This window comes from Alnus glutinosa, chromosome 3 (assembly GCF_958979055.1).
Source record: "Alnus glutinosa chromosome 3, dhAlnGlut1.1, whole genome shotgun sequence".
NCBI lineage: Eukaryota > Viridiplantae > Streptophyta > Magnoliopsida > Fagales > Betulaceae > Alnus > Alnus glutinosa.
In genome coordinates, this window is record NC_084888.1 from 35,394,819 (window position 1) to 35,422,305 (window position 27,487).

The 27,487-nt window shown below is 37.7% G+C and overlaps 3 protein-coding genes and 1 pseudogene across 3 annotated transcripts; 2 read left to right on the top strand and 2 right to left on the bottom strand.

Moving 5' to 3' along the window:
• Positions 1-1,910: 1,910 nt before the first annotated feature.
• On the top strand, positions 1,911-3,015 carry LOC133862601 (LOB domain-containing protein 33-like). Its single transcript, XM_062298442.1, has 2 exons — positions 1,911-2,243; positions 2,350-3,015. The coding sequence occupies exons 1-2, from the start codon at positions 1,965-1,967 to the stop codon at positions 2,728-2,730; spliced, it is 660 nt and encodes a 219-aa protein (XP_062154426.1). The 5' UTR covers positions 1,911-1,964; the 3' UTR covers positions 2,731-3,015.
• A 1,007-nt stretch (positions 3,016-4,022) lies between these two features.
• LOC133862600 (probable phosphoribosylformylglycinamidine synthase, chloroplastic/mitochondrial) lies at positions 4,023-9,371 on the bottom strand. Its single transcript, XM_062298441.1, has 4 exons — positions 9,215-9,371; positions 8,861-8,920; positions 4,411-8,593; positions 4,023-4,323 (listed from the first exon to the last, which is right to left on the bottom strand). The coding sequence occupies exons 2-3, from the start codon at positions 8,900-8,902 to the stop codon at positions 4,415-4,417; spliced, it is 4,221 nt and encodes a 1,406-aa protein (XP_062154425.1). The 5' UTR covers positions 8,903-8,920; positions 9,215-9,371; the 3' UTR covers positions 4,023-4,323; positions 4,411-4,414.
• Positions 9,372-21,257: 11,886 nt separating this feature from the next.
• Positions 21,258-23,147, bottom strand: LOC133863486 (AT-hook motif nuclear-localized protein 15-like). Its single transcript, XM_062299436.1, has one exon. It carries the CDS (start codon positions 22,278-22,280, stop codon positions 21,306-21,308), a length of 975 nt encoding a protein of 324 aa, XP_062155420.1. The 5' UTR covers positions 22,281-23,147; the 3' UTR covers positions 21,258-21,305.
• A 2,736-nt stretch (positions 23,148-25,883) lies between these two features.
• Positions 25,884-26,597, top strand: LOC133863412 (uncharacterized; annotated as a pseudogene).
• Positions 26,598-27,487: the final 890 nt, after the last annotated feature.

The following is a 27,487-nucleotide window of genomic DNA, read 5'->3' on the forward strand; positions in this document are numbered from 1 at the left end:
CTGCCCGAGTCCTCTTAATTCCAATGATTAGGCCTCTCATATTACACTTTAGATTTGTACCCACCACAAACCAACCGATATCTGTGACATCAGTCATCAGTGAACCTATTGAAAACGAGTACTACTTTCTTTTGGCTAGACATACAAATTGGACAAAGAAGAGCGAAACATATATGACAGGGCAAGACAATTACTCAAAGCACATTCTTAGCGGTTCAAATCCTCTGCATGTAACTGCTACATGCACCAATGAAGTGCCAACAAGATTAAACTCTGAGAGATATACAACAGCATCAACTTCTAGAAAGTAAAGCTTCAAGAAACTGATCATGTCCTAAAAGGGTCCCAAGTCCAGCTTCCAGTTCAGAATTGTAAACCCAGAAGGAGTTTTGAGTTGATGACAGCAAATTATGCAAGAACATAAAGGGTGGGGACAGTCTCACCCATGAACTTTAGGCCGTAGAATTTTGTCTGTCTAAACAATGGTATTAGGTTCACGGGACTACACAAATGAAAAACGTTGTTAGAGTCGACAAAACTTACAACTGCAGATGGAACAAAATGATAATTGATTCATGATAAAGAAAGCCACTTTCATCGTTAAACTCAAAAGCCCAAAAGCTAACTTCCCACCATCCCTCGAAATTCCCTTCTCATGCATATAATTTCGGCTAAAAACAAATATCTGAAATGACAGAAAGCGAAGCTCATATTACTGGAAATGGCATGCTGTCTCCCAACTCTCTCTCTCTCTCTCTCTCACACACACATTAGCCCAATTCTGCTTTACTTCTAGAGCCATGCATGAAGTCTGCTTTATTTCTAGAGCCATGAAGCATACAGATACATAAAAGTTCATGCACTTAGAAATCTGTTGCATGAGAGATGGGTGAGCCTCTCTCTTGGACTTGATAGAATTGGAAGCATGCTGATTGAGGCCTTTTGTTCTATTGGGAAGACAAAAGGGGGGAGGGGGGGTCAATCACCACCCACCCATGCATAAATTAAGTGGCCAACAGCCAAACCTGATCTAGTATACCATTAAAATATGCCAATAATGAAGAATGAACACACTAGTGTAGGATTTAAATATGCATATTTATGGAGAATTAGTAACATCCAGACAAATAGCCGCCATCCGTAGAGACCATGTTTTGAGCATAATTGTCCAACCCTATCCTTGATTTTGACTGAAAGTAAAAAAAAAATTCTATGCTACAACTTTTTTTAATGCAATTTTCTGGAGTTGTTGAGCTGCAACCATTGCTGGAGCCAGAGAGAAAGGCCTAAGAAGTGGTTACCTAATAAACCTCTTCCGCAGTATGAGTGGAATAGATACTGCCTGAGGTTTCTTTGTTTTGAGCTGAGTTAGACTGTCCTACCACAAAGAACAAACACTGCTGAAAATGCAATGAATCATCTGGTGTGCCATACTTAAGAAGGCTATTAACAACTAAAAGCTTCTTAGTTGCTGTCGATTTTATAGGTTGTAAAAGTGAAATCCCCTTTATCTTTTTCTCATCGTCCTTTCACTCAAGAATGATGAACTTTCATTATAATAGCCAAAAGGGAGAGGTAGCATTTGTACTTGCCTAGGCAGACTGTATTTAGCTAATATACTTTTTTAAAAATTATTGCTCTTTCAGGGCCCAACTTATGACAGTAATGATTAGGTATTCAGCCATCACATAAATTTTTTTTAGTTGAATAAAGCCCTTTAAATGCCTGATAAAGGTTACCCAATTTAAGAATGACTATGTAGGCCACAAAGGAGACCTGAAAGGGACATATACTTTTAACCAAAAGTAAGAATGTCCTTTGGGGACAACAAAACAAATTTCTAACCCTTGTAAGTCACGGCTATAAAGAATAAATCTCAACTACTTCTTAAACAAATCAGTCCAAGTGTTTGTGGTACTGAAAATCCATTTGTCACAGATAAGAAAAGCCAGCTTAGGACGACAATGACTGGGATTGGCTCTTCATGTGGAGCGTGCAAGTTCCTGAGGAGAAAGTGCACCAGTGAATGCGTGTTTGCTCCTTACTTCTGTTATGAACAAGCTGCAACCCACTTTGCAGCAGTGCACAAGGTGTTCGGTGCAAGTAATGTTTCCAAGCTATTATTACACTTACCAGTACACAACCGAAGTGACGCTGCAAGCACCATTTCTTACGAAGCTCTAGCTCGGGTGCGGGACCCTGTCTATGGTTGTTTTGCTGATATCTATGCACTCCAACAACAGGTTTCCATGCTGTTACTTCAACTTTTCTCCAAAAACCTGTAAAATCACACTGAAGTTTGAATAAATTAGTTAACCAAAGCGATACATTGTTTACCTGGCCTTGCAGGTTGCCCACTTACAAGAGGAGATTGAAATCCTTGGGAGCCAAATGGCTAATTTCGCTGTTGGTGTTGCTAGTTGTGGAAGTTCTCAAGCAACTACCAACCCATGTAATGGATTACAATTCTCATCGCAACATGGTGTGATACACACACAATACTATCAAAATCAACAAGCTGCACTACTTTCCCACGCAGAAAGTGCAATTCCCAACCAAGCCTTTGATACCCAGATGGATATACCGCTCCATCCTTTGTATGGATGGGAAAACCAAAACTTATTTGATGACTCTGGCCAAAATCTCATAGAGAGCCTCCTTGAGGGAATAGAAGAAGAGAACTTCACACATTTCCCATGGTTGTACAACAGTACCAATGCCAAAAACTGAGGGAGTTGCACTTTCTGCACAGGAAAGCAGTGATTGGTTTCGAAAGAGCAGAAAGCATGTGTTATATGACTCCTTTCGGCTTCCTTCGTATGGCAACAAGTTTTGTACTAGGCCTGATTTTGCAATTTAAGCTGGTTTTTGAGGTGTAGGCATAGCTTATTCTAGTTTAAACCCTTAATAAATATCCTTCTCTTCTGTACATTAGACCCCATTCCTTCACTTAACAACAGATCATAATCAACTGGAAAATTTTACTGTTATAGTATCCACCACAAGAAATTCCGACTTCAGTGACTAATGAGCATAAGTGATGACTTTAGTCGTCGTGGATACTCTGTCCAGGATGCTCATTAGCAACGACAAAAACAGTCGTTGCTAATGTTCTCCTATTAGCGACAACAAAATTGATCTCTAATACTTTCCCAAGTGGTCGCTACTGTGTCATCATCGCGAATATAAAACATTAGCGACGACACTATTGTTGGTGCTAATACATATAAATTCTGACTTAAGTTTCTAAAATTAATATATACCTAAATTAATTTTTTTAATATATAAAATTCTCGATCAAAACATTCATAAGTATATATTATTCTATGATTAGTAATCTAAACATCCATAATATAGTAAAAAAGAATACAAAAGTGATAATTTCATACTAAATGGAATATTTACAATTTTTCACTGAAAAAATTAGAATGTCCAACAAAATATGTAAAATAGTAAAATATCGTAATAATCTTAATGCGTACATTTTGGTCTCACAAGTAACAAACGTGGCCTGTGCATTTGCACCACCACTGCCATAATATATGAACGAAAAGAACCTATTGAAAGTGTGCTATGAGAGAGCTGATAGACTATTCTCAAGTTTAATAATTCCATCTGAGTTGATGCTTCTTCCCTTCAAAAACTGCGAGTACAGTTTTGCAGAGAGCTTGGGGTATCTGTTAACTCTCATTCTCTTTCTAACGTAATCGTGGCTCTTCTTCTCTCAAACCATCGATGCTCTTCTTCTAACCTAATCTTTCTCTCTCAAACCGGCCGTAGGAGTCCACGAGTCGTGTTTATCTGAGACATAGGACAGACTGTTGGGTTGTGCTCAAGACCCTTACATTGTTCGATGTATATTTCTCCCACTTAGAATGTAAGCTTAAAAACTTCTCTTAGACCATATTATCACTCATAATATACATTAACTAACAGACTTGTTCATCAATAGGAGGTCAGATGAAAGCCCCTTATCACTTTACACCGCTAATCATATCTATCCACTGTAATGAACATTGCAATGAAAATCAAAAGGTATGGTTTTGGAATTCTCCACAAGTCAGGTATAATGCGCTACGATACAAACAGAAAGAGAGATCAAAATGTAATTTAAGTAACATAGCAATCATGAAAACCTCAATGACCATCTGAAAGACCTTGGTTGACCTCAATGACCAACCTCAATGACCATTTGTTTGTAGTCGGCAAACAAAACTAAAAGAAGAAATTTAACACCTTGGTCATCTCTAAAACTTTCATAAGACAAACATTCGAAGCATCCTGTAGACCTTCAAAAAGCCATGCCTCCTGCTGTTGAACACACTGTTGTAGATCAACAACATAGAAGCACAGTATTAGTAAGCATTTAAAGCAGAAAACTATCATTAAGAACAACAGTAGGAAACTAACCATCTCAAGAGCACCACTCTCTAGCATTCTGGAACATTCGCAACCATGGACTAGGACCTTTTTTGTCTACATTCCATTGCTTCGGGTACCAGGGAAACTGCCACATCAAGAAGCAACGCTCTGGATGAGGCATCATGGCAAGATGCCTCCCATCTGGGGAACAAATCGCTGCAACCCCTAAAGGAGAGCCATTCAAATTGAAAGGGTAAGTTTCCGTTACACTCCCATCATCATCACAATATCTTAGTGGGGCCAAGTCTTTGTGAAGCACATGATCCAAAACGCCATCATCAGGGAAGAATGCTCTTCCCTCACCATGAGCAGCCCATACACCCAATGTACTACCCTCCATTCCTTTGAACATTAAAGCAGGTGAGTCCTTTATTGACACACTTGTGAAGCGACATTCAAAACGTCCTGATTCATTGTGAATGAACCTTGGCTGAGATGAATCCCCACCAGCACCAAGCACACCACCAACCTGAGGACCTGGGACCCACCCCAATAAAGCCATGAGTTGACACCCATTGCAAATGCCAAGACTGAAGGTATCTGGCCGCTTGTAAAACTCCTGAAATTGATTTAGGAGGGGCTGATTGAATCGTATTGAAGCAGACCAACCTTTTGCAGAATCAAGCACATCAGCATAGCTAAAACCTCCAACAAACACAATTCCACGGAACTCCTGCAGCGAAATGGTTCCTTTAAGCAGGTCAGACATTGTAACATCCCATGGTTCGAAACCAGCAGCATAAAATGCTGCAGACATTTCTCTGTCTCCATTGCTGCCTTCTTCTCGGATCACAGCTACTCTTGGTTTTGAAGCTGCATTCATATATTTGGGGTCTGTGAAGCTAGGAGAGAAAGACAATTCCCATGAAGGTTCATGCCTAAATTTCATTCCTTCTTTCTCTAATTCTACACAAGTGGGCAATCTTTGGAACTTTTCCAGCTGAAAACTGGTATCCTCCCACATGTCCCTAAGCAGAGAAGTTTTCGCATTCAAACGAGTTACCCCATCAATCTTTAGCTCTATCGAGGGAGTGGCAGTTACATGTCCAATGATCTCAGAAGAAACACCAAAACTGCTAAGCTTTCCTATTACAGAGTCCAAGTTCTTCTTGCTTACCTCAAGAATCAGTCCAAGTTCTTCTGCAAAAAGTGTTTGTAAGAGGCTCTTCCCATTCGAAGTCAAGTCCAAAATGATACCATAATTTCCAGCAAATGCCATCTCCAAGGCACAAACCAATATCCCCCCATCACTGATGTCATGACCAGCAGAGATCAATTCTTCTGCAATAAGGTCCTGAATGCCCTCAAAAGCTCTTTTAAGGTAAGGAACATCCTCAAGATCAGGACATTCATCCCCAACTTGGTCAAAAACCTGAGCAAGAGCAGATCCACCTAACCGCCGCTTTCCCTTTGCCAAATCAATGTGCAACAGAACGCCATCATCTCCTAGCTTCAAATCCGGGGTTACTGTTTTTGTTATGTCAGGACAAGTGACATAGACACTGATCACAAGATTCCCGGGAGCCTTTACCACCTCACCTGCAGCATGTGCTGCCATGGAAAGACTGTCCTTCCCCCCATCAATAGCAATACCAAGTTCAATCATAGCTTCTGAAAGGGCAGTAGCAGCATCATACATGGCTGCTCCTTCCCCGTCAAGCTTGGCAGCATACATCCAATTACCACTTGCTTTAACATCAGAAAGAGAAGTGACCTTCGCCCAAACAAGATTTGTGAGTGCTTCTCCAACAGCCAACCTTGCCATTGCTTTTGGATCCAGCAGACCTTTAATTGGTTGCTCCCCAATGGCACATGCACCTCCAGTCAAATCAGTATAAGTCTGAGCAATGACTGCAACATCAGAAAGAGTAATTTGCAATGGACCAACAGTTTGCTGCTGCGCCACAAGACCAGTTACACATCTATCCACTTTAGTTGTCAAGAAACGTTTTGAACAGACAGATGGAAGTCTCAGTACCCTCTTCAAAGAATCCATCACTGTGATCCCAGGAGCAATATCAAGGGGCTCTCGTGCATGAACCACCCGGCGGAACTCAAAGGATTTCTGAGGCATGTCACCGAGTACTTTCTCGAGCTCAAGATCCACAGCAGGAGGGGCCCCGCTTGATTTTTCAATAGCTAAGCTATCAACTAAAACAATACGTCCCTCACCGTTTATTGTTCCAATAACAGCCATTGAAACCCTTTCTCTATCACAGATTGATTTTAACAGGTTGTGGCTTTCGGGCTTCACCAAGATTGCATCTTGCTCCTGATATTCTGCACCCCAAATCTCTAAAACAGACATTGTGTGGTCACCAACTACAATTGCCCTGATATCAATCTCAGCACCCTTTGGGTATATAATTTCCTTAACTACATTACAGTTCCCACCAGCCCCCTGGTCATGAATGCTGATAATCGGGTTATTCTCCCCCATTTCAATGCAGGAACGAACAACGCGATACAATTTTTGCGCCATCTCAGCATCTCCACGCTGTACAGCATTGAAATCAAGCTCTGCATCATTCTGGCCACTAACCATGCTCGACGCTGCCCCTCCTCCCATTCCAATACGATATGCAGGGCCACCAATCTTTACAACCAACATTCCAATGTCAGGTTCTCCTTTAACTATATGGGTATGATCAATCTGCCCAATACCTCCACTAAACATTATTGGCTTCAACCATTCCCGCCTCTCCCCACTTGGAAGTCTCATTCCAAAAGTTCTAGTGTAGCCCTGAATCAAGGGTTCTCCGAATTTGTTCCCGTAGTCCGATGCACCATTACTAGCATCTATAAGGATCTGCAAAGGTGACGCCAAGTTTGACGGGTATGTGAAAGAGGGATCTTCCCACGGAGCATAAGAACCCTCCATATTGAGATTCCCAACACAATAACCAGCTGTAGCTGCAACCACAAAAGACCCCTTCCCTGTTGCATGGGTATCCCTGATACGACCTCCTGCACCTGTCTCTGCACCAGGGTAAGGTGCTACTGCACATGGGAAATTATGCGTCTCAGCTGTAAACAGAATATCAAGGTCGCTAGCAGCTGTCTCTAACAAACATGTTGAACCAGGCTGAACAGGTCGCAATTGCTTCACAAGGAAGCCCTTGATAGCACTGGAGTTGTCCTTGAACCCAATAACAGAATTATTTGGGTTTGCCTGCAAAGTGCTCTTCACAATCTGCATGAGAGTCCTATCCATTGCCTGTCCATCAATAATCATCTTACCAGTAAAAAACCAGTGCCTGCTGTGTTCGCTATTGGATTGTGCCATGTCAAACAATTCCACATTCGTTGGATTCCGCTTGATTTCCTCCCGAAAGAGACGGGTGTAATACTGTAGATCTTGTTCATCAAATGCCAAACCCATTTCCTGATTAATTTCCTCCAATGCTTTTCGACCCTTCTCCATGACAGGTATATAACGAACTTCTTCAGGAACCATATTGGTCTCAAATGACATGAGCTTCTGAGTATAAACACATTCAGTCATCCGATCATGAACCATTGCAGCAAACTCAGTAATCTGATGCTCTTGCAACACACCCTGACTATACAACAAGTACCTCCTTGAGCGTTCCATACGGGTCACCTCTGTCAACCCACATGCTCGACAAATTGATACAGCATTAGAAGACCAAGCTGTTGTAAAAGATAGCCTAGGCCCAACCTCAACTATAACCGAATTCAACCCCTGCTGCGTCTTCTTCTCAAGAAAGCTCTCCGTCCCCAAATGCTCGGGCTCATAAGTCTCCTGTAGGAGCCACTTAAGGACAGGAATCTTTTCACTCGAAAGCCCTGAATCAAGCCCGATATTGAAGCACTGTTCAGTTCTCAAACTGACAATCTGATTCGAAACTTTGCTTTGAACAGACTTCAAAAGTTCAGCAGTTGCACCTTCCTGGAGCAACGGCAGCCGGTAAAAATGGATAACTTCCTCAGCAGGCTTGTCCAGCAAGTTTGATTGCTCATCTACTGTACTGCTCACAACCCCAGAAACAATAGCCCTGGGCTTTGCTTGAACATGACAACTCAATGAGACGTTTCCTCTATTCGACATACCCAGCCTTGAAACTTGTCTCCGCCGTGTACCCCATAATAAACGACTTCTCTGACTGTGAAAATTTCTACGCAAAAATAGATTTTGCCCACTTGGACCCTGTAATATAAAACAAACGAAAAACAAATCTGTATCAGATTTGCTAGCTTAGGCTACAGCCCAGAAAGAGAGCCAATATGCACCAAAAAGAAAGAAACGTTACAACTTCACTTGCTTGATTAGAAACCAAAGAAGAGGTGTGTAGCAAACGTGGAATAGGACAAAATTCACATTTTTGGTACCCATCCCATCAAGAAATTTCCAATTCTTTGGTATTTTTTTGCCACGATGCCTCGGCAACCAAACAGAGGGGTAATGACAACATACCTTCAAGAATTCGGCCGCTGTAATTTCCCGAACACCAGCCATTCCCTCAGACAGTCAGACCTGAACTAATAATAACACAGAGAGAATTATAAGAAAAAGTTACTCTTTGCACAGATCCATAATTTAACACTTCCCCAGAAAAAATAAATAATTAAAAAAAAAAAAAAAAAAAAAAACAAACAAACAAACAAACAATTCCCGTAAATCCTCCCGCTTAAAGAAAAAACGACGCTATAACTCAATCATACCAGCATATGATTATGAAGACAGTAGTAAATTCAAATAGAATAAGTCCAAAAAAGGGAAGTGATCGGATACGAAGGCAACAACAAGAATATGAGAGAAAGAGACTACCTCTGAGCGAACCGCCGGCAACGATAGACGGTGTCAAGCTAGGGTTTTAGTCTGAAATAAACCCTACACTTCTTCGTGCGGGTTTGAGAGCAAGAGGCCGAGAGTGTGTAGTCTGCTTTTCTTTTTCTTTTTATTTTCTTTTTCATTTTCTTTCCCTAACGACTCGAGTGTTTGGTCTGCTTTTTCTTTTTATTTTTCTTATTCTTTTTATTTTTCATTTTCTTTCCCTAAACGACTAGAACTGGGATTTTTCTTTTTGCATTTTTTTAATGTTTTAGGCACTGCACGTGTACTAGAAAATCTAACACGTACTATATGTTAGATGGGTTTCAGATTTACTTGGGCTCTGGTGGAATCGTTTGGTCTTGCCATGTCAGTATGGGCCCACGAAGTCCATTCTGGCCTTTGGATTGTGATTTTAAGATTTAAGAATTCTTAACAACATTTTAGTGGTCCAATCATTTTGATTTATTAAAAGAAGTTGAATAATTATGGGTACGTTTTGGGTGTGCGATTTTTTTAATGTTATATTTTATTATATTTAAAATTGTAAATATTCATGAAATTTAATTTTTAAAATTATGTTTTGATAGTTAGAAAATCTTATACAAAGTTGAAAAAAAAAATGAATAAAATTTGAGTATATTATTCATAAGAAGAGTAATGCTGCTGTTCCTACTTATTTATTAGGAGTAATGTTAAAAGGAATACTTATGTTTTATTTGAGTCCTCATAAAATTGATGTGGCTTTTAAAATTACCGTTAGATGTGTTTGTGATAAATCACTATCGAATTTTAATCATATGATAATTTTAAAAGCCACATCAATTTTGAGATGATGTCCTCTTTATCGCATTACTCATTTATTACACCTATTGATACTAGCTGATTTGACGTGTTTTAAGTGGTTAATACTTTTTATTTTTTTGTAAGTACCTTAAATTATCAACCACTTAAAACACATCGCATCAATCAAAGTAAAATTGGTGTAAAAATTTAGTGTGAAAAGTATAATTACTCCCTTTTTTTTTAAGTGATTGACGAGCTACTTAAAACACATTACGTCAGCCGATGTGATAAATTAGTGTAAAAAGTAGCATTACTCTTCACGAGCATAATGATATAAACTACATTTTTATCTCACAACTATCCTACTATATTAATGCGGTACTATCAATCCATCATTGGATCATCCATTTTTTTAAAAATATAAAATAAAAAATGGATTAACAATGTCACATTAGCATAGTAAGATAGTTGCGGGATAAAAGTGTAATTTATAACATTATTGTATTCACAAAATCAATTGCTTATTGGGTAACTAATGATTTTTGAGAAATGATACACGAACTCTTATTTTTATACTCTGAAGTTCTTACTTCCTACTATAACAGTTGCAGAAAGAGATTAAACACTTGAGAGTGTAAAAGTAGAAGTTCGTATAGCATTTTCTAATAATTTTACAGCGTAGCGTAGTGTTATTTTTCCTCCCTTAAGAAGAGAAATTTAAGATTAAAAAATCCTTCATAGGTATGAAATTTGTGGCAGATTTATGGGTAACGAGATAAGAGAATTATTTCCAAAATTGAAAAGAAAAAAAATAAATAAATAAATCATGTTATGAGATCTCATTTGTGATTAGAATTTGGACATGATCAAGGAACTCCCCTACGTACAAAGTCATGATATGATGCCCATTGCCCACGACATGTTAATTCGTTATTTTTGTTTTCCCACCCATAATACAAATAGAGTTCCAAAAATTAAAGTAACCAAAACTCTAACGTACGTGGCATCATGCTATTGGAATAGTTGGGCACATTCTAGAATTTCCCCTCTAATAAATGGACAAAAAGATTGAATTTTATCTTTTAAATATTTATAGCGTCCCTCAATCTTCAATCTCCAAGAGTCTTCAACTTCAGTCTCTCTCGCTCTATCTCTTTGTAGATGTTTTGTTGATGTACATTTCGTAATATCCAACCCACTCCGAATCTGCCTCGACCCGTAATACTTGAAATCCGACTGAATGAGATTAAAAATAGCGGGTATCAGAAGCTGGGTATCAAACCGATCACTACGAGCCGGGTTTTGCAAAATAAAAAAAAAAAAAAATTAATCTGCCCAATCCCCCCGTGCCCACCCCAAAGTAAAGGTCGGTTTTTTGTTTTTTTTTAAAAAAAAAACAAATAGCATGTGCTATCATATATTACTAAGAAAACCCAATGGGCAAATTACAGATAATAGAAATACAAGACCCTCTACACCATAAGTCAGATAAATCTGACTTGAAACAGCAACCTAAACAAAACACAAACATTACATGAACAACATTAGTCACTCTTTACATTTAAGCACAATCAATAAATAAAATAGGGCAAATCTAACATCTATGCCAATAAACAGTCCCGTAACATTTGGGCATCACAAAGGTAGACTGTGAACAGAAAAAATAAAAACAAAACAGCCTAAAAACAGAAGCTAAAACGGAACCGGCATCGGGAAATGCTATCACCGGCGACAACGCGTGTAGAACACGCGCCACTATCGGAGACCATTCTCTGCAGCAGCCAACCGCCAGAACCACCGGAACTACCAAAAAAACCACCATCCACGCCCTGGAAAACAAGCTGTGACCCTCACGCACTGGTCCAATGAGTGACCTCCTTGGCGCATGTTGGCCATGCGCCGAGCAGGAAAGGCCGACACGGTCGTGGCTGGGGGCTGCTGGACCAGAAGAAGCCGGGGACCACTGTGGAGAGCCGCGTGTCTTGAAAGACCCAACCGAAGTTTGTAGATCTGACTCCAACGAAACAAAACCAAAAGAGCACGGTCAGAAACTTCGCTGGAGACACACCAAAGAACCACTCCCCTACACGTTCGTCCTGTGAAGTTTTATGTTAAGGAACAACCACCATCACCAGATCTAACCCAGAGGAACAAAAAACTCCACAACCCTAATGGTTGGGAGACACCTAACTTCCACTAGGTCATTCCAAGGTGGAACAAAAACCTCCAAAGCCCAAGAGGACTTGGAGAAAACTCAGCATCGGGAAGAGGGAGTCATGGCGCCTCCCTCCTCCCCAAACACCGATCTCGCCCTCCTCTTTCTTACTCTAAGTTCTCTCAAACCCTAGCGGCCACAATCGAGATTTACTGTTTAGTAAAGGTCGATTATTGCACATACACATTAAGTTAGAATTTTTTTTTTTTTTTTTTTTTACACTTTGCCTGATGACTATAAATATGTTTATGCGATTCAAGTTCTCACACATGTGGACATTGGTTTCAGGTTGACGATTCTTTCTTCTTCTTCTTCTTCCTTTTTTTTTTTTTTTTTTTTTTTTTTTTTTACATTTTGATGCTATTATTTGATTTCTTTTATCTATTATTATTATTATTATTATTATTATTATTATTATTATTATTATTATTATTGTTAAATATTGCTATGGTTATACAAGAAAAATTAGACTCAGAAAATTTTGTTATGATTGTTTTTTTAATACTACTTTTTGGGTTTGATTGTGATGATTTGTAAAATCTGTATAAAAAAAAAATGAACTAGTTTATTTCACCCAAAAAATAACAAAAAAAAATAAAATGAAGAGGTTTTATTTGGTTATATATGAAAAATAAAGAAAATAAGTCAAACGCTATATGGAGTTTATATTTTAGAAAATAAAAGAAAAACCATGCTTTAGATACAACTTTTCTTGCTTGTCATTTTCGGTTTAATTTTTAAATTTTTTATATCAAGTAACTTTATGCATTTGAAGAGAGAAACATATGGATATTTAAAGAAGCATAAATAATTCATAAATTATGCAAACATGAGAATCTCATATTCCCGAAAAGTCTTAAAAAATTTCTAATCATTTTCAAACATGAGTTTGGTGGTTACATTTCCGTGAATTCAAATTCTCATGCATCATACTCTTGGAAAAAGTAGATGCAATAGATTTCAAGATCACACCATTCTTTACCATATGTATTGAATAAAACCTGTGATTGCAACTTTGATTGAAAACTTTGTTTAATCTAATCCGTCTCGGCTGGCTTCAATTCCAAATCCTATTATAAGGTCACTACAATTTTAGCATAGGTCACCTCAAATTCGACCCAGAAGGGCCAATAACCAGGAAATGACTTTTCTTTTTTCTTTTCTTTTTTTATTTAAAAAAGAAAAAAAAAAAAAAAAAGGAGAATTGAAGAAAAAAGAAGAGAGAATCCTAGCCCTTGAATGAATCAAGAATGGTTCAATCACTAAAGCTATATGACAGGTTCAGTCAATTATGTCGAGAATTCACTTTCGAAGTCAATAATAGTTTTTTCCAGGTCAACAAAGCCGAAGGTAAAACATTTTATCTTGGTTGGGTAGGCGTTTGTTGCTAGGGGGGATGTTCCCACTTCTATAACATGCAGACTAGCTCGCAGACTTTCCAGAACCCCAAGAAATCATGACCTTCACCTTTTCTTTTGACCCCAAAATGATATCTGGGGAAGAGCCACCCTTTCGAGCAGGACTGCCAAATCATTTTATCAAAAAGCTACAGCAAACTAAAGCAAAAACACAACCAACAGCTTTATGCCAAAGCAAATGACTCAAAAAATCTCAGTGGAATCACATGCTTCCTCTCTCCTCATAATTCCAACAAGTTTGAAGTGTAAACCAACATCTATGACTTCATCTCTGAGCAGTATATAATGTCAGAAAATTTCAAGAAATGAGGTTAAGAGAGACAGAAGCAAAAGCATTTTTGGTCAATAAGAAGAGACCTTCTTCATAGGCAGATAATTTGTATCCATGTCATTAACTGATGAGCAGGAAAAGAAGAAAGCAATTCAGTTCTGACATTTCAACCGGAGATTCATAAAGAACATACATTTTAAGAAGTCAAGTATGATGTGATAAGAAGGTTTATCACAAAGAACTAATTGCTCAAAAAGAACAATCAACGTGTTAAATCACCACCTATTTCAAAAGTTTAAGCAATCACAACTTATCTTATAATATTTTTTTAATAGGAATAAATGATTTTAATAATTTAAATTATTTTCTAACACAACAAGATGGTGCACACCATCGTATGAAACATAAGGAAACTAGAACAAATGTACAAGATACAATCTTATATTTTGTAATTGGATTATCTATTATATCAAAATTAAGATTGAAGTAAGTCTAATCTCTCGTCCCAAAAGCATATTAACCAATAAGAAATGATGAATTTAATTATTTAAATTACTACTTTAACAATCTCTCTCACGTGTGAACAGACAACATACAAATGGACCATTTTAATTAAATGAAAGATAAATTATAGAGTCAAGTTCAAACTCATGATCTTCACTTATTAAATCACCACTTATCCAAAACAACAATATATACTCACAATATAACTCGATTACTGGAAATCATCTATTCAGATAAACGCATGCGTGCGCATTCATGTACACAAGGATTTATCTAAAAACTAAAGATAATCATTACTTTTAGACACCTGAATGCATTTTTTCATGTTCGGCCAGCTTCAAAACCTTCTACCAAGAGAAGAGGAGGGAAGGGCGAAAAGACACAAACAAAACATCACATGTGACTTGTCCAACGTATACAAAACCAACAATGATGACCTGTCTTTGTGGGTTAAAAGTTGTATATATCCCAATAGTAAGTAGTATATGTACATTTTTTTTTATAAGTAATAACCTGGTTTTATTAAAAGCGTCAGGCGCCTCTTAGTACACCGGTAGTATACAAGAGAAAACGCAATGCTGAAAAACGAAAAAAAAACAGCCCAAAAATAAAAAGAAAGAAACCCACCACACAAACCCACAGGAACCTAAGCCTACAAGCACAAAGAACCCCATTCCAACCCACAAGGAACACACAAGAAACCCACCCAAAAACCCACAGGAACCTCCACACCCGCAGCCCACAAGCAACCCACAAACTATAGAACCTGAGCCTTTCCTCTCCTACTCCTAGAATGCACACTCGCAACGTCGTAGTTTATGGAGCTCTTCAGATTCTACAGTTCTCTCCTTCCTTTGATCTTATACCGACTATATGTACATTGAGCAATAGATAACATAATGACTTACTATTCTTAAGCATAAGTGAATCACTGAAAATTGTGAGAGGTAATAGTCATGTTTGCAATAAAACAGCTTTAAATTTCATATGATGTTCTTTATCCCTCACACTTTCTTTGAATATTTAACTTTTATATTCGAGTAGATTAAGAAATGAATACCATCCTTCATGAATTATCGTAGCTTTACTAAAAAGTAAAGCAAATTTTATTAATAGCTATATAGAAGTATAAATTCTTGTATTAATGGCTCATGGAGCTATATATATAAACTAGCACTCTTAGTCAATGTTAGTTAATTAGTCCCCCAAGTGTTTTCTGTTTTCAGGAAAAAAAGAAAGAAAAAAAACAATTTCTCAAATGCATTAACAACAACTCAAAACACCAAATATACTTCTTCCAAAACTTTTTACACTTTCCTGCAAGAATATTTTACAAAACATATATTTAACTTATGCAGGAGTATGGCTAACTTATTATTTAAAATAATAATAATAATAATAATAATAATAATAATATATTTTAAAAAAAATGAGTGGCTACCCTCGATAAAGGTGAGAGGTGGCCGCCACAGTAGGGCAGAGGTGGCCGTGCAGCTACCCTAATCAAATAGGAAGTGGCCGCGCAACTACCCCAACTAGATCAGGGTAGCTAGACGGCCACCCCTCTTTCACGCGGCCACCTGTCTCCTCCACTGAGGTTGGCCATATGCCACTCTCTCTTTTCTATTTTTTTTCTTCTTTTTTTTTTTTTTTTTTTGGTTTTATAGGTAAGAAGTCAACTATACATCTGTTTGTTTTTTTTTAAAATAAGTAAGCTTGCCCCACATAAAACATTTTCTCAAATGTGAACCCCTGCAAAAAAAAAAAAAATTCTTCCCTTCACATCACATTAAAAGATTTTATCAAATTAAAAACAAAAAACGCCTACCGAAAACAACATAGCCCAAGGCTCCTTACCTATAATTAACCATCATATATGACAAAGGCTACAAAACATTACCATGCAAGTTAGCACAGTATATATTCATAATGATACGGCAGAAGAGGTATTCATTTTTTATATTCAACTTCAAGTTTAACTATCACTATAAATTTTTAGGTATCTTATACTGAAAAATAGAAATAGTAGTTTTAGGAGTTTGTGAAACAGGAAAATTGGAAGAAAGTCTTCAGACTGCATCAAAAACAACTTGGAATGAAAGAACTCCATTGAACCACATTAAATATATAGTGTAATATGGTTGAATTTCTTTAACAAATGAACTAACAGTTTAGTGAAAAGTAAAGATACCAGAGAAATGACCTTGGATATCCCCATTAGATCAATTTGCTTCAACAAAATCAACTAAAATGCCATACGCATTTGCAAAAATTGCCCAATATTTTTTCATTCTAAAGAAACCCAGTTAGATACGCATGTTCACACATAGAATGTTTCATTCTAAAGAAACCCAGTTAGATACGCATGTTCACACATAGAATGATAGACAGTTAAATCACTGCTTATTTCAAAAGATTTAACATGATATCAAAGCAAAGGTCTTGGACTCAATCTTTGTCTCCGTCATTCACCTCTCATTTCAATTAAATATTTCATGTGTTGAACCTCACTCATTAAGAGAAAATTTAAACCAACATGTGAAGGGGGACAAGGATCCTCTCAATTTCATTTACTATCTATTTCATAGTTAAAATTTAAAATTTATGCATCTAACCGTACATATGATATCACTTTATTTAAAACTTTTAAAAAAATAATATCCACTTCATTTGAAATATAAAATATTTTATTCCACGTGAAGAGAAATATTAAAATATTAATTAAATAATTAAATTAATTATTTCTTATCAACTTAAGTTGTTTGTATTGTCAGACATGACCCCTTGCAATAAACCCTCGAGTATGAAAGGTGTAATTTGTAAAGTACCCAAAAGAAGTTGTCCTCAGCCAACCCCTTCTGGGAATTATCAATCACCTCTCTCTCTCTCTCTCTCTCTGTGTGAAAGCTCTGGAAAGTGTTCAGCCACTACAACCCAAAGTGATAATTTGCTCTATTTTCTATCATCGTTTCTCCGTGAAAAACAAAACATAATCATGTAAATGAAAAGCACAATCTGGGTTCCATCTAAAATTTAATAATAAAAAACATAAATTTGCATTTACTAAACTGATTACCAGAAGAAAATTCCTTTCGTAAGTTGCAACTCCCTCTCTCTCTGTGTGTGTGTGAAAGCTCTGGAAAGTGTTCAGTCATTGTACTACAACCCAAAGTGATAATTTGCTCTATTTTCTATCATCGTTTCTCCTTGAAAAACAAAACATAATCATGTAAATGAAAAGCACAATCTGGGTTCCATCTAAAATTTAATAATAAAAAACATAAATTTGCATTTACTAAACTGCTTACCAGAAGAAAATTCCTTTAGTAAGTTGCAACTCCCTCTCTCTCTCTCTGTGTGTGAAAGCTCTGGAAAGTGTTCAGTCATTGTACTACAACCCAAAGTGATAATTTCATATGATGTTCTTTTATCCCTCGCACTTTCTTTGAATATTTGACTTTTATATTCGAGTAGATTAAGAAATGAATACCATCCTTCATGAATTATCATAGCTTTACTAAAAAGTAAAACAAATTTTATTAATAGCTATATAGAAGTATAAATTCTTGTATTAATGGCTCATCGAGCTATATATATAAACTAGCACTCTTAGTCTATGTTAGGTAATAAGTCCCCCAAGTGTTTTCTGTTTTCAGGTAAAAAAACAAAACACTTTCTCAAATGCATTAACAACAACTCAAAACACAAAATATAATTCTTCCAAAACGTTTTACACTTTCCTGCAAGAATATTTTGACAAAACATATATTTAACTTATGCAGGAGTATGGCTAACTTATTATTTAAAATAATAATAATAATAATATATTTTAAAAAAATGAGTGGCTACCCTCGGTAAAGGTGAGAGGTGGCCGCCACAGTAGGGCAAAGGTGGCCGTGCAGCTACCCTAACCAGATAAGAAGTGGCCGCGCAACTACCCCAACTAGATCAGGGTGGCTACACGGCCACCCCTCTCCTCCACTAAGGGTGGCCATATGCAACTCTTTTTTTCTACTTTTTTTTTTTTTTTTTTTTTTATGGTTTTATAGGTAAGAAATCGGTCCCGGGGTTTCGGCTTCAATTCCCTCTTGTCAGTGGGTCTTGTTTCCTCAATGGCCAAGGCCGGTCTCATTTGTGTTTGGGTACCCCCAGTTAACAGGTTTGTCGTCTAGGGTCGTTGAGGTGGGGGAATCTTCAAAGGGGGTTGATCCAAAGGGAAGTGTTGTTGGGTGCCCCCCGGTTCCTGGTTTGCGGTTTGGGATCGTTGAGGTGGGGGATTCTTCTAAGGGGGTTGATCCAAAGGATAGTGTTGTTGTTTACCCCAGGGTAGTGGAAGATAGTAAGTCGTGTTTTCGCACGATGGGGGTTTCGTTCGTGGGATCTGATCATAAGGGATTTCTAGATTTTTTGGCTTTGATCGAGGATAAGCGCTTTGACTTTGATTCCCCTCCTAAGAAGGATAAGGAGATAAAAAGGAAAAAGGGGAAAAGAGAGGTCAAGAATCTAGAATGTTCTATTAATTTCGATGTTAGGGGAATGGGTTATAGTCGGGATAGGGGCAAGAAGATAGGGGTTTGATGTAATTTTCTTCTATTGGGTTGTTCGGGTGTTTTTTTTTTTTGTTTTTTTTTTTTTGTATGTGTCCTTTTGTATACTTCCTGTATGCTTAGGGACGCCTTTTACGCTTTTTTAATAATATTTTGTTACCTATAAAAAAAAAAATAGGTAAGAAGTCAACTATACATCTGTTTGTTCTTTTAAAAAATAAGTAAGCGTGCCCCACATAAAACATTTTCTCAAATGTGAACCCCTGCCAAAAAAACATTTCTTCCCTTCATATCACATTAAAAGATTATTTCAAATTAAAAACCAAAAACGCCTACCGAAAACAACATAGCCCAAGGCTCCTTACCTATAATTAACCATCATATATGACAAAGGCTACAAAACATTACCATGCAAGTTAGCACAGTATATATTCATAATGATACGGCAGAAGAGGTATTCATTTTTTATATTCAACTTCAAGTTTAACTATCACTATAAATTTTTAGGTATCTTCTACTGAAAAATAGAAATAGTAGTTTTAGGAGTTTGTGAAACAGGAAAATTGGAAGAAAGTCTTCAGACTGCATCAAAAACAACTTGGAATGAAAGAACTCCATTGAACTACACATTAAATATATAGTGTAATATGGTCGAATTTCTTTAACAAATGAACTAACAGTTTAGTGAAAAGTAAAGATACCAGAGAAATGACCCTGGATATCCCCATTAGGTCAATTTGCTTCAAACAAAATCAACTAAAATGCCATACGAATTTGCAAAAATTGCCAAATATTTTTTCATTCTAAAGAAACCCAGTTAGATATGCATGTTCACACATAGAATGATAGACAGTTAAATCACTACTCATCTCAAAAGATTTAACATGATATCAAAGCAAAGGTCTTAAACTCAATCTTTGTCTTCGTCATTCAACTCTCATTTCAATTAAATATTTAATGTGTTGAACCTCACTCATTAAGAGAAAATTTAAACCAACATGTGAAGGGGGACAAGGATCCTCTCAATTTCATTTACCACCCATTTCATAGTTAAAATTTAAAGTTTATACATCTAACAGTATATATGATATCACTTTATTTAAAACTTTTAAAAGAATAATATCCATTTCATTTGAAATATAAAAAATTATATTTCACGTGAAGAGAAATATTAAAATATTAATTAAATAATTAAATTAATTATTTCTTATCAACTTAAACTACTTTCGAGTGCAGCTGGTGATTTAACATAGACACAATGAATACCTTGGTCAAGGATTATTGTTCAGCATCCATGATCCAATACCCCATAACTACAAAATGAAACCAAACTTAGTAGCCCTTATTGCAAACTGTAAATAATTTGCTTATTCATAAAATCAATCCGTACCACTACCACTAGTCAACCATCAATTTGCCTTGTATTGTCAGACATGACCCCTTGCAATAAAACCTCGAGTATGACAGGTGTAATTTGTAAAGTACCAAAAGAAACTCAGCCAACCCCTTCTGGGAATTATCAATCACCTCTCTCTCTCTCTCTCTCTCTCTCTGTGTGAAAGCTCTGGAAAGTGTTCAGTCATTGTCCTACAACCCAAAGTGATAATTTGCTCTATTTTCTATCATCGTTTCTCCGTGAAAAACAAAACATAATCATGTAGATGAAAAGCACAATCTGGGTTCCATCTAAAATTTAATAATAAAAAACATAAATTTGCATTTACTAAACTGCTTACCAGAAGAAAATTCCTTTCGTAAGTTGCAACTCCCTCTGTCTCTCTGTGTGTGTGTGAAAGCCTCTGGAAAGTGTTCAGTCATTGTACTACAACCCAAAGTGATAATATGCTCTATTTTCTATCATCGTTTCTCCGTGAAAAACAAAACATAATCATGTAAATGAAAAGCACAATCTGGGTTCCATCTAAAATTTAATAATAAAAAACATAAATTTGCGTTTACTAGACTGCTTACCAGAAGAAAATTCCTTTCGTAAGTTGCAACTCCAACTTCATTTCTTGAGTACTACTCCTCCTTCGCCTACATCATAAAAATTGAATTCTTCCAAAGCAACTCGATTAGAGAGAGAACTAATTATTATAAACCCATAAGTTTTAATTAAACATTAGCCAAAACCACCGAGAAACCGGGATTCAGGAGACACAGATTCACAAACATTAACAGATATAAACAAAAAAAAAAAAAAAAAGGTCCTACCTTCCTTGCTATGCTTACAAGAATATGTCAAAACATTTTGCACAAAAACAAGTCAGCAAAACCAAACTAACATGAACACCCCCCCCCCCCCCCCCCCTCTCTCTCTCTCTCTCTCTCTCTCTCTCTCTCTCTCTCAGTAAGGAGGAGGACGAGGAGGAGGAGCCCAAAAAACATCCGGGGGCATCTGACCATTTGGTAGCAAATTTGGAGGTAAATTGTACATAGGCATAGAAGCTGCCGCTTGTTCACCCAAACTCTGGCCTGCTGAATTTACACTAGTCCCCGATTGTTGCTGCACTTGCATTCCCTCCCCAGCCGGCTCATCCTCTAGCGGCAACCTCTCATACGTGGCATTCGTAAACGTCGCTGCAATCACCATAACCGGCCCCGACGCCACAAGCGCACCGGCGACAGTCCCACCAACAACCTGACCCTGCCCGCCAGCTAGATAAACAGTTAGCCCCGTTGTCCCTGGTGGCGATGGGGCAGGCAAGAAGGCACCCGATAGAGACAAAAGCTCAAATCTTCCTTGAAGCGTGATGACTCCGCCCGGGGCCGCAGGTTGTCTAAGAGTAACGTTGGTGACAATGCCACTGCCACTGAGAACCGAAACCCCCCTATGCCGCCTGTTGGCGAACGTGGCAATGCACTCGACAATATCGCCGCCACTGCTGATTTCCAATACATGGCTTCGGAGAGCATTTGGACTTTCTTTCGTAATCACTATTGGAGGCTTTGGCTTGTTCTTCGACCCCGGCGGTCGGCCTCGAGGCCTGCGGCCACTACTACCCAGCTCGCCGGCTTCTTGGGCTCCGGTGTTGGGGTCCTCGTATTCGCGATCGTCTCGGCTATCTTCGTCTTCAGGGTTTTGCTTCTGTGGGGTGGTGTTGCTGGTGCTGCTATTGGTGGGAGTGGTGTTTGTGTTACCGTTGTTGTTGTTGTTGTTGAGGGCGATGTTGCTGTCCATGAATTCTTGCTCTCTTCTCGGTCCGAGCCGGTTTAGTCCGCCATTGTCGTCGTCTGGGTTTCTCAGGTCAAGCGATAGGGCCGAGGACATGGGGTCCACCCCTCTCATCGCCACATTCCCAGCCCACCATCGATTCGCCATGTCCAACTCTTGCAAAAGGAAAGTCCTTCACCTTTCAGAAAATCAAAGCAAGAAGGAAATAAAAATCTCTGACTCTGTCAGTGTCACTTCCTCTATTTGCCTTGTTGAATCGAATAGTGACAAACACCCAACTAAAGGAAGGTAGCTAGAATGGATAACCACCAAACAGAGACTATGGATAAAGATTCTAGCTTCTTCCTCTTCTTGTTCTTTGTTTGTTTGCTGTTTTTGTAGATTCAAATCTTAATAAAAAGCACCAAATTTAGTAGATACAATCCAAAACCTCATCCCCTTTTTCTCTCCCAAACCCAGCCTTGCATGAATCAGACACTACAGACATGGGTTTCCCTTGTTTTGCATGAAAACCCTAACCAGTACCACTACAAATTGCAAAAATCAGATCCAGAAGCAATCAACTGATAACCCACTTCGCCAAAACCCAGGAACATCAAAGATCTAGCACCAATAATTCACACCAAATAGGGAAAGAAAAGAAAAAAAAAAAAAAAAAAACCTTTTCTTGCACATCAGAAAAAGGAAGCCATTCCATTTTCATGAAACAAAAGCTACGCGAGTAGCCAATGCATAGCGTAAGCTTTGGTTGTCCTACCTGTATGCTACAGAGCAGATTTGTACGGGGCAGCAAAGCAAGGGTTTCTGGTCTCTTCTGGGGGGGGGGGGGGTCCTCAAGTTTTGCGGAGGAGCATCTTTAGCTATATGTTTAGCAGCCAGTGGGTGTACGTTAAAGACCTTAACACTCGCCCTGGCGTACGATAAGATTTGTGTATCACTGAATCTACCTGTAGCGGTTTTGCAGGGCTAAAGTTTTTTTGTCTCCCTGGTAAACAGGTATTGTGTTGTTCAAAGTTTCGAGCTGCAACTTGGGTGAGCTGTTATACTCTACACCCTCCCTTTTGAAAACCATTAAAATGCACCAATGAGCAACAGAAACAGCTTAAAAGAGAAATTCAATTTAGTCACGGTCAAAAATACTGGCCTGCCCTTGTTCGGACGGACCGGTGATGCCCCGTTTGGCAGCTCCCTGCCTCTCCTTAGATTGGAAAATGATTTATTTTATTTTTTTAAGTAACAGTAAAATGTGATTGGCGTGATATAAAATTGAAATAATTTAAATAGAAAAGTAAAATAAGAATGCATTGTAATGGTTTTTTTTTTTATTTAAATAGTAATAAAAAAATGTTGATTTGATATAAAAAGTAAAAGAGGAGAAAAGAAGATTGCCAAACGGCACCTATCTTTATACAATAGGGTAGTTCTTGAGGTGAGAGTAATAGTCGAATCTATAAATATAATAAGATTTAATTTATATATATATTTAATACTATAAAAAATAAACAAAGCAAAATAATTATTTCTTAAGATATTTTAACTTAATCACTTATTAAAATACAATTGATGTTCTTTTTAAATCCCAAAAATCAAGTATTATTAAATCTGTATTAAATTTCGCAGCAATTTGTTTTTTATAAACAGAGTCGGTAATCAATTTTGTTTCGATGCTCAAATTTGATAATATTCAAGATTGAAAATGGTCATCATGTAGTTGTAGGAACCAAAAGAGTATACAAAAGTACAATCACTCGGGAAAAAAAAAAAAGTTGGTAAATAAATAAGAAATTCATCAAAAAGAGTATATTTTTACAATCACTTGAAAATTAAGTTGGTAAATAAATAAGAAATTCGTGGAGTGAGTTGAGTCGTTGATATGTTGGAAAAATAATAAAAAATAAAGAAAATAAATTAGGATTGTTACCATCTCCAAGGGGTAGCTTAATCGGCTGAGGATATGCCTCATGAAACGAAGATCACTAGTTTGAATCCCCTTTCCCCTATCTTGTGTAGACATACCAAAAAATAAAATAAAATAAGGGTTGTTGCCAATGATGGAACTAAAATGGCCCCTCACGCTTCTTAAAAAACATAAATTAAAAAAAAGGTATGTTAATCTTTAAATTTATTAGAAAAAAATAATAATTTAGGTCCTTTTTTATTTATTTTGGCCCTCAAAATTTTTTTTTATACAGTTTTACACCCTTAAAATTGAATTTCTAGTTTTGGCCCTTGACTTTTTGCCACATTGCATTGCATTGCAAAATAGAGGAGGTTGTCCACTTATTTTCTTTTATTTATTTTTATTTTTATTTGTGGTTAGTAAAATGGGTTGTGGGTTATGAGCTGTTGGGAGGTTTGGATGTTTATTTTTTGTCTTATACATGCCAATATGAAAAAATTTCAAAACCAAAAGGAGGTCATGGCCTCTTCTAGCCCTCATTTGGGTCCGTCATTGGTGTGAGTTTAAACATTTACATAAATAAATGGGATAAAAAAAAAAAAAAAAAAAAAACTTATACATAAAATTGTTTGAATGCAATTAAACAATCGTATTGCACAATACTACATGTGTTATATTGGATTTGAATCAAATTTTTGGATCAATTTATATTGCCACTTGCCACTTGCCACTTGCCACTTGCCATTTTTTGTTTTGAAAGCTTCTAAATCATTCTCGAAGGAGGTTTTGCCACTAGCAAATACTACTATTTTTTGTTTTGAAAGCTTCTAAATCATTCTCGAAGGAGGTTTTGACCCATTTAGCAGGAGGGGTTTAATTTGGCTAGCGTGGGGAAGAGTGTAGAGAATGAACGAATGATGGTGATCAAAGTCCAAAAGCAGCCGCGAATCCTTCTCAAGGGGTGGGTGGACTAATTCGGACGAGAGAGGATTCAAAGGAAGTGGTGCGGTGGTTTGGGTAACGTGCGCATCAGTAGTGGGAACGCGTCACTGTCGGCGAGTCCCGACAAGATATCTATTGCCCAAGTTTGAACCATCAACTCCAAAAACCGAGCCGCCAGCCTAGCCCTCCCACTATGAGACTCGCTCTCTCTTTTATCTTTTCATTCATCTGTGTAACCTTTTTGAAATTTTGCTGTTACCAATGCCACTCCGGTAAAGCCATATACCTGATGAGAGATGACTCAGATGGATGACCAGTTTGAGAGGGTTTTCAGTTCAGTTCCTCTGATTCTCATTGCTTCTGCTATGGAGTTTCGGGTCTACCAGAAGACACCTAAAAGGAAATAATTTTCTGGGCCCTAATGAAAATAAGATGATAGTAATTAGTAGACAAGAATTGACCAACACTGTCTACATCGTGAAAAATGTTGCTTTCGTGCCCTCTTTTACTCAATTGGCGTTTTAACTTATTCAAATATTTGGTTTCCGTGAATAATATCTACCCATAAATGGTAATCGTTTCCGGTAGCTGTACTTGTTTTTGTTTTATTATTAGGATTCAAATTTGATAAGGATAAGGAAAATTGTACAAATGATCTTGTGGTCGGTTTTAATCGAAAATCACTTCCTGATAGTAACAAAATTAATTGGAGGATCTCTATGATAAATCATAATGATAAATAGGTCCTTAAACATGTTTTTCGTCAATCATTTTAACAGTTGTCGTTACCTCATCACGTCAGAACCAATCAGAAGCTGACACGTATAATTTTGTTTTTTTCACGTCAGATACAATAACTTTTTAGCGCAGTGGCTAACTCAGTGTACTAAAAAGAGAAGAAAGAAAGATTGGCTTCACATTCAAAATCTAGAAAACCCCTAAAACCCTAACGCGCTCTCTTTCCCTCTCGTACCACTAGTCTCCCACCGCCACCGTTATACGGAAGAGCCATGGCAGGGCTGAAACTCTCAAAGAGCCGAGACCTAAAGTGGATAGAGCGCATAGGCGCACACTCCCACATCCATGGCCTAGGTCTGGATTCGGCCCTCGAGCCCCGCCAAGTCTCGGATGGCATGGTGGGCCAGACCGCAGCCCGCAAGGCTGCCGGCGTCATCCTCCATATGATCAAGGAAGGCAAGATCGCTGGTCGAGCGGTCCTCTTGGCGAGTCAACCCGGAACCAGCAAGACCGCTATCGCCATGGCCCTGGCCAAGTCGCTTGGCCAGGAGACCCGGCGAGCATGACTCGGCCAAGAGACCCCGTTCGCCATGCTCGCCGGCAGCGAGCTCTTCTCGCAGGAGATGTCGAAGACCGAAGCCCTAACCCAGGCCTTTCGCAAGGCCATTGGCGTGCGCATCAAGGAGGAGACCGAGGTCATCGAGGGAGAGGTCGTGGAGATCCAAATCGACTGCACTGCCGTCGCCGAAGCAGCCTCTAAGACTTGTAAGCTAACCGTGAAGTCCATAGAGATGGAGACAGTGTACAACCTACGCGCAAAGATGATCGAGGCACTAAGGAAGCAGAAGGTCCAGAGCGAAGACGTGATGGCCATCAACACGTGAGGATGGGAGGCGGAAGAAGGTGGGGTTAAGTTTGGGGGGGGGGGGGGGGGGGTGGAGAAGATAACCCTATAAAGTTACTGTAGTTGACGTGGAAAAAAAAATGACACGTGTGTCATACGTGTACAACCCAAAATCGACGTGTTAAATCAAAAATTTGTGTTAATATTTTTTTTAAAAAAAATTATACGTGTCGGCCTCTGATTGGTTCTGACGTGGCTGGGTAACGATAATTGTTAAAATGGCTGACGGATAACACGTTCAGGGACCTATTTGTTATTATAGTTTACCAGGGGATCCCCTATTTAATTTTGTTACCACAATGAGTGATTTACAATTATAGCCAACCACAGGAACAAATTGTGCAATTTTCTCATAAATATATTTGTGTATATGTTATTATATTATTTAAATTTTTTAAGAGATGTGTCATTATTGACATTAAGTACATTGTTAGATGAATCAATTTTAAATTTTTATAAATAAATAAATAAATTTTTGTTTTGAAATAGAGAGGGACCTAATCCATCTTTAGACACGAAATTCAGTTTAAATGTTGATGATGCAGCTGATTGTATAGTCAAATTTGGCCAATTACATATACTTTAACTCCCATACTCTCAAGTGCACTTCTTAACGTAATACTAAAAATCACAATTTGATTCAAAATTAAGTAGTTTTTTTTTTTTTTTTTTTTTTTTTTTTTTTTTTTAAGTAAGAAAATTTTATAAAAAGCGTAAGGCGTCTCTAAAGTACACAAGCGTAAGGCGTCTCTAAAGTACACTAGAAGTATACACAAGAATACTAAAAACAATAAATAAAGAAAAAACAGGAAACAAACTACAAAGAAACCCGTAACTCACAAAACAGCCCAAACAAACTAAGGAGCCAAC

Bases quoted from the DNA above. Each gene is read 5' to 3' on its own strand.
- LOC133862600 (XM_062298441.1), bottom strand. From the start codon at position 8,902: ATGGCTGGTGTTCGGGAAATTACAGCGGCCGAATTCTTGAAG. The intron at 8,594-8,860 runs GTATGTTGTCAT...TTTATATTACAG, and splicing joins CAGCGGCCGAATTCTTGAAG to GGTCCAAGTGGGCAAAATCT.
- LOC133863486 (XM_062299436.1), bottom strand. From the start codon at position 22,280: ATGGCGAATCGATGGTGGGCTGGGAATGTGGCGATGAGAGGGGTGGAC.
- LOC133862601 (XM_062298442.1), top strand. From the start codon at position 1,965: ATGACTGGGATTGGCTCTTCATGTGGAGCGTGCAAGTTCCTGAGGAGA. The intron at 2,244-2,349 runs GTTTCCATGCTG...CTGGCCTTGCAG, and splicing joins TCTATGCACTCCAACAACAG to GTTGCCCACTTACAAGAGGA.